This window comes from Myripristis murdjan, chromosome 12, assembly GCF_902150065.1.
Source record: "Myripristis murdjan chromosome 12, fMyrMur1.1, whole genome shotgun sequence".
Lineage (NCBI taxonomy): Eukaryota > Metazoa > Chordata > Actinopteri > Holocentriformes > Holocentridae > Myripristis > Myripristis murdjan.
In genome coordinates, this window is record NC_043991.1 from 11150364 (window position 1) to 11167230 (window position 16867).

The window sequence follows — 16867 nt, forward strand, 5'->3', positions numbered from 1 at the left end:
TCCGCTGCCGAGCGTGCTGGTATTTCAGCGGCGGTCGCCCATCTTCGATTCTGAATACATCTCCTTTAAAGGGCTTAAAGGGACGGAGGGCCGCGGGGTCAGGCCAGTCTGTTAGCCTGACATTAAATCCATATCTTGGATAGCAGCAGTCAGAATATGGTAACACACATATACAGATGGATAGGCAGGCAGGCACACGGAGACACACATGTGCAACTACTCAAACACACACATACAAATATACCATACAATATGCACACACATGCAGAGTGCACACATATACACACACATACACACACATTCTGGCACACCAACACATGTTTGTGATATATAAACACATGAATGGAGGCATACACAAGCGCATCCATACATACTCACACACACACACACACACACACACACACACATGCGCACACACACTTCTGTCATCATCATGCCGACCTCTCTCTCATTGATATGATGGCAACAAATCAGGTTGTCTGCATCCTCATGACATTTACAGGCGGAGATGAGGACTGATGTGTCTATCTGCTATTCCGCGCTGCTCTGTTTTATTGAATAACGGCGCCTGTTCACGCAGCGTGTCGTCAGCATGCACCCGACACAATCCCCACCCTGCATCTCCCTTGTGGGAAATGTTTCATGCGTGTTGCAGCCGACCCAGAACTTTGTATCATGTGTGCAGAAATGTCAAAAACGTGATAATCAGCCTGGTTTGATGATTTGTATGATTTTTTTTTTTACTCTGGTTGCTACATGTTTGTGGCTGTAACTTCAAATAGGCCTACTTAACAAAAAGGTCTTTGCTGTTGTAATTTACATATTTTATCCAGGAGGGAAGTCCTGTGACCCTTCCTTCCCTCACTAATATTCTTCATCCTTCCTACTTCAGTGTTTCCCCTGTCATTTTCTTGGCTGGGTGGCCAAACTCACATCCCGCCCAGAGTGGTCACATTAACACATGACTATTTGTTAACCAGCAAAAGGCGAGCATGATGAAAAGGAAAATAACAAATTTTCAAGAGGCCGGCTGATTTCTTACCCTGATGTACACACACACACACACACACACACACACACTGCTCCTACCAAGGCCAGGAGCAGACTGCCTGGTCCGGTGAGGATGCCTGGCCTGCAGAAGGCTGACACTGCAGCAGGTCAGCAGCAGACCCACTTTAAACCTGAGAGACACGTGCTGTCTTCCATACCAACTCCTCCTGCTGCTGTCTACTGAGCAGACACTGCAGAAAAATCAAGGCCTTTTCAAAACGTCACTGCTTGTCTTTTTAATTTGCATTTTACTGTTTAAGCAAATCTCTGCTGTTTAATGAAAATCCGCTTTCTCACACTTGGTATTTTTTCAGATGACACAGCCTCATTTTCAGATTGACACCTATGCAGTTTTCAGTTAGATCATAGTTTTCTTAAAGCTACATCATCAAGAAACGGCGTTAGGCAGCTGGATGTGGGCACCACCTAAGCCTCTGTGGACGTTTGGACCAGAAGGGCACCTCCGTCTCATCATGTTTCCCTCAGCCTCACCTGTCTGTGATGTCTCTGTCATGTTACTGTCCTTTCCACTGTCTGTCCCAGCACTCATTGCACACTCAGCCGTCCTGGTGGGGGATCCCTCTTTGACTTGGCTCACCCAAAGGTTTCTTCCAATTTTTCACAGGAAAAAACCTGCACATCCAGTGTTAACCACAGGTGCATGTGCACAGGTTTCAGTTTTTATTGAAAAATGTTTCATGGGAGTTTTTCCTTGAATGCACTGAGGGTTGAAGGCTGGGGGTGCTGGTCAGGTAGTCTGTTGGTGTTTGTATTTCTTCACTCGGTTCTATGTGTATGTTTTTTGAGTCCACATGGTGGTGATGTGAAAGACAGGATTCACATAGTCAAATATAAACTTCTTCCAAACACAAGTGAAACAATTTTTCACAGAGGAAGTTTTTGGTACCACTTCACAACAAGACTTGCTTTCAAAGGATTTATGAATTGGGTTCTAAACAGTTTACAAATCATTAATGCATTAATACATTAATACGGGCAGGCTCACTGTTTGGCTGACAAAGTTCCAGTTAGGCTACACTGCATCAATTCTGACTTCTGAAGCCTTCCTTGCTATCTCCACCGATGCATGAAAACTGGGTTATCACTTGTTTATAACTGTTTATTAATCATTTCTAAAAAAAAAAAAAAAAAAAAAAAAGTTTACAATCTAATTAATAACCTAATCATTGACCACTGATAAAAACTCTATAAGCAAATGGTACCAGTTTCTGTTCTTTAGACCCTCTCACTTAATGTTCATCCCAAAACAATTACAATGAAATAATTAACAGAAAGCAGACCAACTACTTTCTTTTTTTATTCAAGCACAATTCCAGACAACACATTTCTTATAGTGGCAATGGATTGTTAATGCAGTTTATAATTTTCACAGTCTATACATCTATAAGTCACAAACTTATAGGTGGAAACATGTCGGAGCATTGTAGGCTCAGCCAAATGGACTTTTTGTTTTTATCTCATTTTTTTCACTCATTTTTCTCAGTTCAATATGGGATGGCAAATTGTACTGGGATTATTTTCCTCATCATATTTTGATTCAAATCTATAGTCAACATGTTAAAGAGTTAGAGGAAACCATAAATAAACTGTGGCAATTTCTCTGTTGCAACCCTCCGCTGTTTAACACTGACAGTGTATCACAGCCACAGTGGGCTCAGCAGTGTTGTGTGTGAGTGAAAGTCTCTGTAAATGTTGGAAACTGCAGAGGTCAGAGGTCAGTTTGGAGTGTGTGGTTATAGCAGGTTCGTCAGGATGTGTTCAACAGCGTCGGGGAAACTGTCGCATGTCAGGTATGGAGGCGGGTTGATTTTACTCTCATCCCCTGCTCTGTATTTACCTAAGACAGGAGGAGATTAAAAATCAATAAGCACAACAACACAAACAACGTTTATTTGTGGGCTACACTGTTGAGGTATCAATTATCCAACATACCACTTTTTTTCAAAAAGTACACATCAGTTTCAGATGCTTGAAATTATTTCTGTTGAGGAAATGACTTTGGGCATGTAATCAGACATACAAACCAAGGGAATGTATGAGACCTGCACCTAATTATTTTCATTTCCTATTGATCTATTAATTATTTCTTAGATTAAACAATTACTTAGTGTAGGAAGTCTCAAACATGATGACAAAAGAAAAGTGAAGTAAGAAAAGCAAATCTTATCATGTTAGTAAAACTGCAATCATAAAATCATGGCGGTGGTGGCACGGCTAAGAGGCTGGGGAAAGCTGTAGCTTCTCCCAAATTTTGATTAAAAAAATGGACCTTCTCCAAATTGTCTTGATTTTTAACAGTAATTTTTTGCAAACATTGAAAGTCAACAACACTTTAGGTGACGCTTTTTCATTAGTCTTTGAACGGTTCTGTAGTAATGTATGATTTATGTGAGAGTAACAACACAACAATGACAAAAATGATTTTCCATTAAGATGGCCTTCCAGACTTCCTAAGATCAATCTGGATACAGTCTGGATATGACAAAAAAAAAAAAAAAAAAAAAAAAAAAAACGGATTTGGGCTGGCTGTCTGGACAAGGCCTCGATGTGACAAACTGATGTTTGCGTTGATGTGTTGCTGTTATTCAACTCACCGGTTCTGACCAGAATACCCAGCATTCCTGCATTCTGAGCCCCGCCCACATCGTCTCTGGCATCCTGCAGGAAAACAGCATCAGAGCGTAAAGCCCACATGAACTGTAAGCACGTCTTTGAATCCGCGGCACTGAGCGAGATCAGCGTGACATTTACAAAGCAAAACTAGAAAACTAGTCTTCTTCTCCAATGAACCCAAGATTCTTTAGATTCAAATTAGTATCATCGGTATGGAGCAGTATAATCTTCATCACGGTTATCTGGATAACCTCACAGGAACGATCACACAGGAACTCTAAACTCCAGGCTGCTGGGAAAATGATTTTTGAGTTTTATTGTCTCTACCAATATTTATGAGAGTGTTAGTTTCTTTTGGTGGAAGTCATTACCAGGGCGTTAACTGGGACGGTTTCAATGAGCTGATGAGTATTTCTCTGGTTGAAGTTAGTTGGTGTGGTCTGACACATTTTATAAAAAACGAAGGACGTGCAGGAAGCATTTATGTTTTAAATTTTAATATGACTGAATTAACAACTTCCCATTAAAAACACTGACTTTAAGCATTACTATGTTTTTTCACTCTAACGATTACAATATTTAAACTCTGTCCGAAAGCTTTTTTGTGACGTATCACACAACTGAAGAATAAAGTCATCATTAATTGCTATTATTCATGAATACAATTTCCCAAACTTTTCATTTTTTTCCAGACTTTAACTTCATGGGTGTGGAAAATCCAATTTTAAAATTGCATGATTTTCCAGAGGAGTGTAGGAACAGGACAGCCAAGTGATGTGTGAGAATGGTTGCTGGTTCGATTCCCACAACGTCTGACATGCCCTATCCTTCAGTGTGAAACTGAGGTTCACTATAAAACACTATAAGCCTCTCGCAGTTAAACGCAGACAATTAACCTTAATTAACTTGATATTAATTAAGCATAATTATCATTATGTAAGTATAATAACATTAAGTATGACGTATAATTAACATTATACTTACATCTCCTATCATGACAGCTTCATCGGGGCTGCAGCCTAGTTCAGACAGCGCCTGTGTGAGGAGACAAACAATAAGGTGAGAACTGAGGCTCCGTCTGGACGCTGGACTCCAGGAAACCGATTGAAATCATTAAAGTCGACACTTTAGAGGCATTTTTATATCTGTGAGCAAACGACAACAATATTAACCAGCAGGAATGAGCAAAAAGGTTAGAAAATGCAATTTCTTTTTTGTTTTGTTTTGTTTGACAATTTTTACATCACCATGCTGACCCTGAATCAATTTGTTTGTCCTTATTTTAGACATATTTTTACATTATTCAAGATAAAAAAAAAAAAATGTTGCCACTTAGAATGCAACAGCTTTAAACAGACATTTGCATCTGGGTCTCTGCTGTAAGATTTATCCATTTTCCATAGATCAGTGTTTAAATAAATAATTAAAAAAAAAAAAAAAAAAAAAAAAAACTAAAATCACATAATATTGCAAAACTACTTACAAACACCCAATAATTTTAGAATTAGGATACATATGGAATCTGCACCAAAGTATTATGCATCATATGTTGTATCGGGGGTCCAAGCTGATTCCTATCCCTGTTAACTGGCAGATATACAAACCTGACTGTGTTGAAAAAGGCCCTATTGGTCTTCTGTGAAATGATCTGAAGGCTTAAAAATACGTATTTGTGGTAAGTATTTTCTTGTGAAATGATGACTTTAGATTTTATTCTCTCTTCTTATGGTGTAAAGTAATTTGAAAAGGGGAAAAAACACATCATAACTTTCTAACCTGTGTGAAAAATGTCTCCTCAGGCTTGCCCACGACGGTGGCTTTACAGTCGGCGGCGTACTCCAGCCCCGTCACAAACGGTCCCGGGCCAAGAGCCAAACCATCTTTGCGTTTGTAGTAGCGAGCTTTATGTATGGCAATAAGAGGAGCGCCGTCCAGAATGAGCCTGCAGGGACAAACACGGGATCAGCGCGCTGTAGGAAATAACCACTAATGCTGCTACTGATAATAATGATCAGGGGGAAAGAGGGACCAAAAGGACAAAACAAAACAAAACAAAACAAACAAACAAACAAACAAAAAAAAAAAAACAGCTACAGTTACAATGCTGTTTAAGCAATTCTTTAATCTCTAATTCGTCACATTTCAGAAGAGGAGGACAGTCTAACATTATTATAGGTTTTTAATGTTATAGCGGATGTACAATTTAGGCCAAAAGTACTGAATGAAATTGCTGACTTGAGTTGTGATGTTCAAACTCAACACAAACTGAACTGTTCAAAAAAAGAAGAAAAAAAAATTGTCCACTAGTGGTCAGTGACTTGAAATGAATCTTGTTGTTATTCAAATTGTCATTCCTGTGCAATTAAATGAAACATGCCATGCGACACTGAATTAAACAGCACAACAGAGGAGCGAGTTCACGACCTGAAAGCCGCGTTGAGCGTCTGGTAGTCGAAGCGATCGGGAGCGAGTCCAACGACGACAGCGTTGGGATCTGATGTGTCCATACCTGCGGACAGACGGAGCCACGGTGAGGCAACTCACACAGACACGGTGATGATGATGATAACGAGATTCCTGTTGGTAAAAGTCTCTTCTCTACTAACGGCCTCCACAGGAATCAGCTAAATCACCGATAAAACAAGCCTTTAAAACAAAGTGATGCCTCACAGGCTGCATATGGAGAGACTCAAGATTATCCAGTATTTTACAAAACAAAAGCAAAAAAAATCAGCCAATCAGTCTGTCCTGCTTTTAAACCAACATCGATGATTCAGAGGAGAGGTTTGGTGTTTTGCTCATTCTGCTCCAGTGTCCTGTCCTGTCCATCGTTCTGTCTTGTAATGTACTGCAATGTTTTGTCCAAAACCAGTTTTGTCCTGTTTGTATTGTATTGTGAACGTTGATGCCATGGAGATAAAACAAATTTCAGTGTAAGCTGACAATAAAGTTGTATCGTATCGTATCGTATCGCACACACACACCCACACACACACACACACACACACACACACCACTGTGTACCAGTGAAGTCCTCCAGTGCCCGGTCGTCCACCAGCAGCAGCGGTCTGTGTTGTTTCTGCTCCAGCAGACGCCTCGCTGCACTCAGGGAAGTGAAGATCTCCCTTTCCTGCAGGGTGAAGGCCATTTTGAAATGTTTTTTTGTTTTTACCTTTAAAGGATAATTCCAGTTATTGTCAACATGGGTCTGTTTTCCTCCTTTTTTGCCATCATGACAACAAACTCGCCACCGTTTTCTTCAGTTGTTTGAAAATTGACCTGGTGTAGTGCTAACAAACTCTGAAAACTAGCCCTTTAAGTGTGGACACACACACACACACACACACTTGGAGTGCATTTTACCTGGAGGTCAAAGTTGAGGCCCTGCAGTCGTTCCAGTAAGTTCCTCTTACACTCTTTTGTTGTGTTTGTCACAAACTTCACCGCCACAGATGCCTGACGTAACCTGGCAGCACAAAACACAAAGACAAACCAAAACCCATGCAGTTAATGGATAATTAAACACTGATACAAAAAAAAATGGATAAAAAAAAAAGTTTTGGCCGAGCAAGAGGCCACACTAAACATTTGACTCTGTCCAATCAGCACACACTCCTTCATTCACGATCTAGTGCGACGACCACAGATGACAGCCAAGAGTGTGTCAAGAGGCCTGTTTTGGTGCAAGTTTTCAGACTAATCAACAGAATCGGCTAAATTCTGACACTCTTGACTTTATGTCAGGATGTCGTGCCAGTCTCAGTTTGGGGCGAGGTGCTGGAAATTTTTCTGCATCTGGATTCTTGTAGAGATGCATACTGGCATTGGTATGAGCGACTCTGGGTGAGAAGAAACGTCAGATGGAGCTGACGTGCTCTGATCCTGTTGCTGAAATGAGACACAACTGTCTTATACTCAGATTTGATCTCTTGATCTGTTGATTAGTTATATCAAGGTATGCTCCTTTTCTCTGAAGTCCATTCAGACCATCTTCTTGTGAACAGGGGCTACATAAATACTTGTGACTTAAGATTAGAGCATCTGACTGTATATCGTGAAGGGCTGAGAGTCAGCTGATTTTCCTAACAGAGAGCATAACAGTTGATTTCACTGATAAAATTAAAAATCAATAGTTACGCACAGTAATATTGGCATGTCATTGGTATTGGCTAATACTATATGGCCCAGAATGAAAATCTGTTGCCAATATGTGAAACAGGTCAAGTTTGCCTTGTCAGGATTGTTTCAGGGAGAGCATCATGCAAGCGTGTTTAAGTATGATGAATCTTACAGTTTTGTTTGAAAGAAAATCTTATATAAAAACAAATATAGCATATTTTACATAGCCTATGTTGAATTAGTTTTCTTATTTTGCCCAGTGAGTGTACACATTTTGAAAACTGTCTTATGTCTGTATCTGCCAGAGGGCTTTCACAATAGTAGCCATAATAATAAAATGTTAATTCCACTACAGAATATGTGCATACATCAGTATCGGCATTAGCAATCAGCTAAAAGAGCTGGAAGATATCGGCATATTGGATATCGGAAAAAATATCCAATATTGTGCATGCCGTGTGAAATCACCTGGTGTAGAGTCTGGTTTTAGTAACAATCGGGTTTAGTTTACCTGCTGAGAGCCTCCTGCGCCCCGGGCACGGCTGTATCCTCGATGTGCAGCGTGCCACTCAGGTCGATGAGCACCGCCTTCAGAGCTCGTCTGGCGGCCATGTCGGAGGAGACGGAGGCGGAGACACTGACTGACAGCCTGAAACACACATCAAGTGCTCTGAGTTTCTCTTACACCACACTTGGGCTGAACAATATGGCACAGTGCCATTATTTTTTGGAGATATTGCAATTGTGATAATATTGTGGGATAATTTTTGCATCATAATTTTAATTACAACTGGGAATAAACAAGTAAAATGAGGATGATGTGCTTTCTGGTGGGGTCCACACCAAGATAGAGGCGTTGATTTTGTACATCTGGAGAATATGATTTGTAGACCAATACATCTCTGTCACTACACAATACTCCATTTATAATGCTACTCTGTCATATTTAACCTTTCTCAAAAAACACTTCAGCTGCTGCGATTTAGATATTGCACTTCTCTATATTGCAGTTTCACTACGATTCTGATTAACTGTGCAACCCTACACACCACAAACTCAAAGCCTTTGTACCAGCAATGAGTATTTTAAAATTTGCATGGGTGTGGATAATGTGTCAGAAAGTAGCCAGAAATCAGACAACGTAAGCACTGAGTCATCTGCATAGAGGGTTAGTGTTAATATATAATTTTGTTACCAATGCTGTTATTTTCTTATGATTTTATTCTTATTTCTAACTTTACTGTGTCAGATGTCCTACTTCCAGTTGAGTGAGTATGCTGTGGGTTTTAAAGTGTTTTGCTTAAGGAAACTTCATAAGGACACGTGGCTCTTGATGGCCAGGTTCGCGGCAATGGGAGTCACACCTGTGACCCCCTGTGGTTACAGGACGGTTTCTCTAAACACTCACAATCTCATGCCGGTAATATTTCACAACTCAAGTCCAGACAATCCTCAGTCCGAAGTGTTTGTTGTGTCTGCATAACTTTACCACTTCACATAGTTTCAAGGGAAATCTGATAGATCAGATAAATACTACTACTACCAACTACAGTTATACATTATAATAATAGTAAAGTGGATATACTCAGTGGCCACTTTATTAGGTCCACCTGCACAACTGTTAAGCCCTAAAGTTCACTTTTCTGATGCCTGTAATGCTCAGGTTTTCTTTTTGTCACAGTAATGGAGGTGTTCATTCAATTCGATGTTTGGCATTGAGCTCAAAGTTCGTGCTGCTGTTGTACTGGACTGCATTTTATTGTGAGGTGTTTCCAATATTCTGTCCCCCCTCATACAAAGTAAAATTAGAAACACCTCTCAAGATAATGTAGTCCAGTACAAGATCTCTGCAAACTACAAATTAATAAACACAGAATTAAATTGACACATTTTCCACAATGTGAACACAAACTGAGCATGATAAACTTTCTTAAAAGGTAGAATTTATGGCAGAGCTGTTGCATTGAAGTGCATTAGACTGTAAAGATAGGCTAGACCTGATAAAGTGGACACTGAGTGAATATCACTTAGAGGAAAGTGGACAAAGCATAAAAACACAAAACAAGAAAAAATATTTAAAAATTTAAGCAAAATGTTAAAGAGGTGTCAAGCTCTGGCTCCTAATAGCAGCTCCTGTGGGATTACAGTCTCTGTTGATGGTCCTGGCCTGTCTGTTTTTCCACATCACTAAATGTGACCGATGTCCACTGTAAATGGAGCTTTGCTTGGTTTAAAAAAAGCTTATTCTTTTATAATAATTTATTATTTTGGAGATTACACTTTGATAATCATAATTCACATCAGTAGGGGGCAGAATTTGGAAGATTACCGTGTTTTTTCAAACCTAAATTCAGCAGCGGAGCAGGGACAAAGTGAGAGGATTATTAACTGGTTTGTCCCGAGTGTTTACGCTTTCCTGCCCACAACAGAGATTTGGGGATTCTGGCATTTTTGTTTCAGATCCTCCTTTATTTAGACCTGCTTGGATTTCTGTCATGTAGTTATCAATCAGAGGCTGCAATTAATGCTCTTAATATTCACCCAAAATAGCTTAAACACACACACACACACACACACACACACACACACTGCAGGTCATGTCTCTATTATTTGTATTTAGCCTGGCGATGGCAACACAAACCGGGCTTACACTGAGTACGCTTATCCAACACAAATACTGTGGTGTGTGTGTGTGTGTGTAGGTGAGGTATTTCTATAATTTTTCAATGTCTATGGTATTCAAATGTGGGCTGATGGTGACTTTAAAGAACTCTATGGTATTTTTTAATGCCCTGTGGAATCATAGTAGTCCTATAATATAATATGGGTCATAATATGGCAACATGGTAATATGACGTACAATCACATTATACACTGAGACAAAATTCATTACAGTGTGCCATGTTTGTGCAGTTTAGTTTACATCACACTGACTTCCCAGCCATATGACACTCGTATTTGTACATTATGTTGTTCATATAAAACCCAGCATTACATTGTCTGCTGATATGATTCAGTGAAATAAAGGCAAAACAGCACATTCATTCATTTCAATCCACAATTTAACATGTGGTGAAATATGGATGTGTGTCAACACTCACTCATTTTTCTGGCATTTTAATGACATTCAATTTCCAAATGTCACTGAGTTAGTGCAGCCCACTGGATGCATAACAGTTCACCTTATCCTTTGCTGATTTTATAGTTGGCTATAATAAAAATATCACGATAATATTCCTACAGGGGCTTATTTTATCTTTTAATTTATTATCACTCTAACCTATTTTATTTGTTTGACTTCATTCAAAACGTTGTGTTATGACATCTGTATTAACTTTCTGTCTCATCATCATCATCATCACCACTGGCTGCCACAGGAGCTGCAGGCTTGAATGGAAAAAGTGTCGTTTCCGCGTGCTGCAGCTTTATTTACTGCATGCTGACTTTCACGACTGATTTAATAATAAAATGCTTAAACGATAAATGCTGATGTTTAGTTTGCACACACTGATGAAGAGCAGAAAACTAACCTTCACACAGCAGCATTCACCTCTGCTTCCTGCATGGGGCTGACGTTTTCTTCTTCGTTGGTGTGCCGGCTCTGCTGCGTGTGACGTCAGTGCTGCCCTCTATGGATCAGACACTGTAACTGCTTCTTTTTTTCTCATTCTGGGATTTTTTTTTTTTTTTTTTTTTTAACCATTAGCCTGAAAAAATGAACAATATTTTAGAATCACTCTGTTTTTTTTTCGCTTTCTGCCTCTCTCTGAATTATTTTCCAGGGGCCGTAATCATTTAAGAGGGTTATCCTTAACCACTTAATCACTCATTAAAAAAAAAAAAAAACATGTGTCGCGTCTCACTAACAACTAACAGATGTATCGCATTAGTGAGTCTTTTAGGGCACCCAGATAGATTTAATATGACTGTAGGTATTATCAAAATGATTAGAAAAAAAAACCTCACTGCACAGTGTCAGTTCACATGCACACTGATGAAATCCTCTTTTCATTTGTCTGCAACATTTTTTGACATAAATATTGTGGAACTGTTCAGTGTTTTGAGTTTGACCTCTCACTCTCACTCGACAAAAGAAAACAGTTGAAAAAGAAAAAAAACTGAAAAAAGTGTGTTGCAATGCGCTTCAAGTCAACATGTTGATCTGAAAAATCAAATAAATAAAACAAAAATATGGGAATTATCACATGTAACCCAAAATAGCCTATATCCACCACCACAAAAAAATGTGCCAAACAAAATGAATGATAGTGTGAAATTAATTTGTCAAAAAAAGAAAAGAAAAGAAAAGAAAAGAAAAATACTTCTGGCTGTCTAAAATCTTCAGTGGATGAAATCCAGATCCACCCTGCAGTTGTGTAAAGTAAAATATCAAAAATACAATCACTGACGACAAGATTTTCATATTACTAATGAATGCAGAACTGACACTGGAGAGATGCACATAAACTTTGTTGAAAATATGTCTGATGAAAAATGAAAATACAAACTGGCTGATTCAGAGTTGTAATGAAGATATGTTGGTTTAGCTGGTGCAGTTTCTGTTCTGTATTTGTTTGGCTTCTTGGTTTTGTTTTGTCTTTTTTCTTTTTTTAAAATTAGGAACTCACTGTAGACTTGTATTAATATGGGAGGGTTGTTTAATACATCTGGCTTTGATACATAAAAAAAAAAAAAAATCACTTTTGTCACGTTTGTTTGAAATGATGATAAGCCCAAATGGACCATATGGCTTTTGAAACTGTTTGAAGAGCTCAAGAGGAATTATGTTTAGCAAGACATGCTCAGAAACATTTCAAAATCTGGGAAAACACCAGGAAAAAAAAAAAAAAAAAAAAAAAAAAGATTTGCATCTTACACAACCGTGAGAGTACCAGACACATTGACTGTTGACTGAGACTGGGACTGAATGTGTGAACTTTTTATTTGTAATTTTAATGTTTTAACAGATGAAAAAAGATGCTGCGCAGAAAATCTCACAATTGTTTGATCGACTGAAAATCTTTCTATCTGCCCTTTGACAGAGTCTAAAAATGTACTGTGGGTAATCTGAAAACGAAAAGCCTCAGTTCCTGAAATGCTGATAAGAAGAAGAAGAAGAAGAAGAAGAAGAAGAAGAAGAAGAAGAAGAAGAAGAAACCCATACAGAGTTTGTAGGCTACATGTTTTTTTTCCCCATTCTGATAACTTTTATTCTGAAGTGCTGCTTCCTGGTTTTAATGGATAATTACATCAATTATTGATTCAGACACAGAAAGTCCAGTCTGTAAACAGTCCAGTCTTATTTTATTAAACTTCAGAGGTGCTGATTTCCAAACGGTGCATCAGTCCATGAGCCAGAGCTGAAAGTTCACTTGTTGGTTTGACAGAAGTCACTTATCATTTTTGAAAAGATGCTCATCTGTTGATGATGTTGTGCGTTTAACATCCTGAGTGGCAGCTCTGTCTCAGACAATCAATCTCAGTATTAAATAAATCTACATACATACAACAGAAAAGCAGCAACAGTGTAAATATTAAGTGAGAATGAAGGGGAATGAAAATATTGCACAAAACAAAACAAAACATAACAAAACAACTCTTTATTTGAGTTCCTCAGTGTTAATATTGAACTTTTCATCAACCTTGTATCAGATGAGTCTGACTCGTTGTATCATCCTGCAGTTGCGGTATAAAAACTCAACTTTGTGTTTGAAATGTTTCAGAATCTGAATCAGAAAAGCCTCCCACCCAAAACACCCCAGTGCCCCCAGACTCCTGTAGAAACACCTGGTCCAGAGTGTCACATTTGACGTTCTGCATGCAGAAAAATGCTCTGTAAAGTAACTCGTCTCTGCAGCCTCAGCTCTGAAGGGCAGCAAAAACACAAGATTTCCCTCTGAAATGTAGTGCAGAAAATACCACAGGGCAACAAAAAAATACTACAAAGTACTCACTATTGAGTACCACAGACCTTGCGATATTATAGATACCCCACCCTACACACACACACACACACACTGTCCCTGAACCCCCAGCTAAATTCTGCCTAATCACAGATCAAACTGGCTTTACTGAGCAAATCTCCTTGATAAACATATGTTTCTAATTCCAGCAGATCTGCTTTGCCCTCTCTCTGCCCACTGTGGCATCAAAACGAGTGTTAATAAAAATGTTTGTGGAGAAATTGGTGATAATTCACACCATATGGAGATTATTGGTGAAGTGCAGCAGACGTGGTGGTGGTGGTGGGGGGGGGTTCTGAACGTGAAGTGAGGGAAGTGTGTCAGTGAGTCGACAGACACAACAAAAACCACAAGGAGGCGCTGGGTTACAATGAATAGAGGAATACATATAAATATAAATATTCTCAACTTTCATCTGTCTGGTTAATTTGTCTGCTCCAGGTGACCAGACACCTGCAGGACGTCTGATTTTATCCTCAAAGTGCATTTGACTTGTACGATTATGAATTTCAGCGTGCACCAGCTATTGTGGCTAGTGGATGAAAAAAAAAAAATCATAGCTTCCTTTCAGTTTTTGTGTCAAATATTAGTGAAATTATACTTTTTCTGACTCAAAATGTCATTTTTTTCTGTATTTTAAGAAGATTTGTCATTCATTTGGTCAGGCTGGTGAAGAGGAACATCAATTTGTGAAAACAGATGTCAGATTGTGCGTCTTCCCCAAGGAAAATAAATAAATAAATCGACAAATAAAACTAATCTCTCACATTTTGCTCAATCTAATATGAATCTGAATACAAACTACATGGCCTTTGTGGAAATTACATTCATGCTTCCAGTCTTATGCTGCTAATAATGACATATTATTGATCGCTGGAGGTGGTTCAGTGTTTGGCTCAAGGGCACTTCAGCACAGAACATTGCTTTATGTTTAATATGTTTTTCTGATTAGTTATTTTTGGGAGATGCTTTACTGTAAATGCAAAACACTTTATATTATCTGGTGGGCTCTAATTTCCCCCCCCCTTTTTTGCAGTGTGTGCCTTTTGTTTTTCCTCTTCTGCCATGCAAGAGAATAAAGAAAATGACCATTAACAGCATTTCATCAATGGAATTTTATTTCATGGTAAAATCACCAGCATCACTGCTGCATGGTGTGGGAGTTTCCTAACATATGAACAAGACAAAGTTACATAGTTTTTGAGTTGCATATGACAATATTGTTTAAAATTCACAGAAAAGGCCACACCCAAACCTCAAAGTTTCTTTTTTACAAAAGAAATAACCACAAAAAAAATTACACTCGATGTAGTGATTACTAGGAAAGACACTTCTACTGTCTTCACTGTTAAGTTTATCTTCAAACTTTCTATGAAGAGACGAGACAGACAACAGAGCGAGCCAAGAAAATAAAGTCATACAGGTGCATCATACAAAGACACACCTGTGTATTAACACTATTAACACTTCTGTGCTAATGGAGTGTTTTTTTAGGAGGTGCATGAGTAAGAGGGTTTATAAAAAAATCTGATATGACACACATCATAAGAAAACACATTCCCTTCCGTGTGTCTGCAGCAAAACGTCGGGGAAGCTAAGACAAACACAATCTGTGCAGCACAAAACAACTTCTGGAGAAACTCCTGGTGCAAAGTCAGGAATAAAAACATGATTTTGTCCTTTTGCTGTGACTCAGGTGGGAAATCAGCACCGGCCGGGTTTTTAAATGTGGTTGGTGAAATGTTTTGTTCATAAGCCACGTCTGCATGTGAGAGTTCACTGTTCAGAAGCTGATTTTTTTTTTTTTCCATGTTGAGGTCAGTGGATGAAAAGTTTCCATCTTCCATCGGCTGGGAGGAATAAAAGTCCAACGGGCTAACAGACAGATGGATCAGTCCCTGTTGTGTGTATTTTCTGTGTATATGACTTATGTGTGTGTGTGTGTGTGTGTGTGTGTGTGTGTGTGTGTGTGTGTGTGTGTGTGTGTGGTTGTTCCATGGCACGTGTCCCTGTTGGTGCACAGTGAGATCGGGACTCGGTGTCAACCAAACAGCAGCAGCAGGACGATGCACGCTGAATTCACGATTATTAAAGGCACTGGAGAGACAGAGAAGAAGAGAAAAAAAAAAAGAAAATTAAAGTCTTCAGTAGCTGCAAATCGCCCCCAGATATTATTCACATGATCACACATGATCCTGGGAGGCTAAAGGAATATTTTTGGAATATCTTTTCCAAAGTCAGACCCAGAAACTGAAGCAGATCCATCCATTTATCTATCTATCCATCCATCCATCCTGCATCACTCACCTCTCATGACGGTCCGAACAGAGCGGATTAAATTGAGAATCTGGGCTTTAATTCCTGGATCGTCACCAAAACCTCCAATTCCCTGATCCACACCCCAGCCGACTACAGAGAGAGAAAGAGAGAGAGAGAGAGAGAGCGAGAGAGAGAGAGAGGAAGGGGAGAGGTGACAGAAAGTGAGGAGGAAATGAGAAAAGGGAGGAAAAATGGAGAAATGAGGCAGCAGAAATAAGAATAAGAAATGGAGAGGGGTGAGGAGAAACAACAGGATGAGACAGAGGAGGAAAATGAATGAGTGAGATAAAGAAGACATTAACAATAAGCGCACCAATGAGTGATGAAATCATGAAAATAATGAAAATACACATTACTATTTCACATTCCACTTTCATGCCAAAAAAAAAAAAAAAAAAAAAAAAAAAAAAAAAAAAAAAATCAACATTTTCTGGGTTCACTTCAATATGACAGCCCATTCACTGTGGCCGAAATACACAGATGAGCTGGCAGCCTGCTGAACCTACACCGTTATTTTGATTATTATTATTTTAATGCACGACGTTACATTCATGAATACAACAGGAGACACTTACTCTTGCTGAGAAACCTCTCCTCATGCAAGACGGCGACTGCATTTGTGCATAAAATAGCTGTCTGGATGAGGGAGTACAGGGTAAACGCCATGCTGGCAACTTCTTCTTCTTCTCCTTCTTCCACCACTCCCACCCTCTGATGCAGGATGCCGTAAACCGGCAGCGGATGTCGTGCACCCGGCACCACAGAGAAAAGAAGGGAAATGT

At 39.2% G+C, this 16867-nt stretch overlaps 2 protein-coding genes across 2 annotated transcripts; both read right to left on the minus strand.

Annotated features, from left to right (window-relative positions):
* Positions 1–2350: 2350 nt before the first annotated feature.
* Positions 2351–11422, minus strand: hdhd2 (haloacid dehalogenase-like hydrolase domain containing 2). Its single transcript, XM_030065406.1, has 9 exons — positions 11334–11422; positions 8315–8452; positions 7048–7150; positions 6709–6814; positions 6109–6193; positions 5461–5626; positions 4669–4719; positions 3666–3729; positions 2351–2908 (listed from the first exon to the last, which is right to left on the minus strand). The coding sequence occupies exons 2-9, from the start codon at positions 8413–8415 to the stop codon at positions 2805–2807; spliced, it is 780 nt and encodes a 259-aa protein (XP_029921266.1). The 5' UTR covers positions 8416–8452; positions 11334–11422; the 3' UTR covers positions 2351–2804.
* A 3693-nt stretch (positions 11423–15115) lies between these two features.
* Positions 15116–16854, minus strand: ier3ip1 (immediate early response 3 interacting protein 1). Its single transcript, XM_030066043.1, has 3 exons — positions 16661–16854; positions 16074–16175; positions 15116–15863 (listed from the first exon to the last, which is right to left on the minus strand). The coding sequence occupies exons 1-3, from the start codon at positions 16749–16751 to the stop codon at positions 15808–15810; spliced, it is 249 nt and encodes an 82-aa protein (XP_029921903.1). The 5' UTR covers positions 16752–16854; the 3' UTR covers positions 15116–15807.
* Positions 16855–16867: the final 13 nt, after the last annotated feature.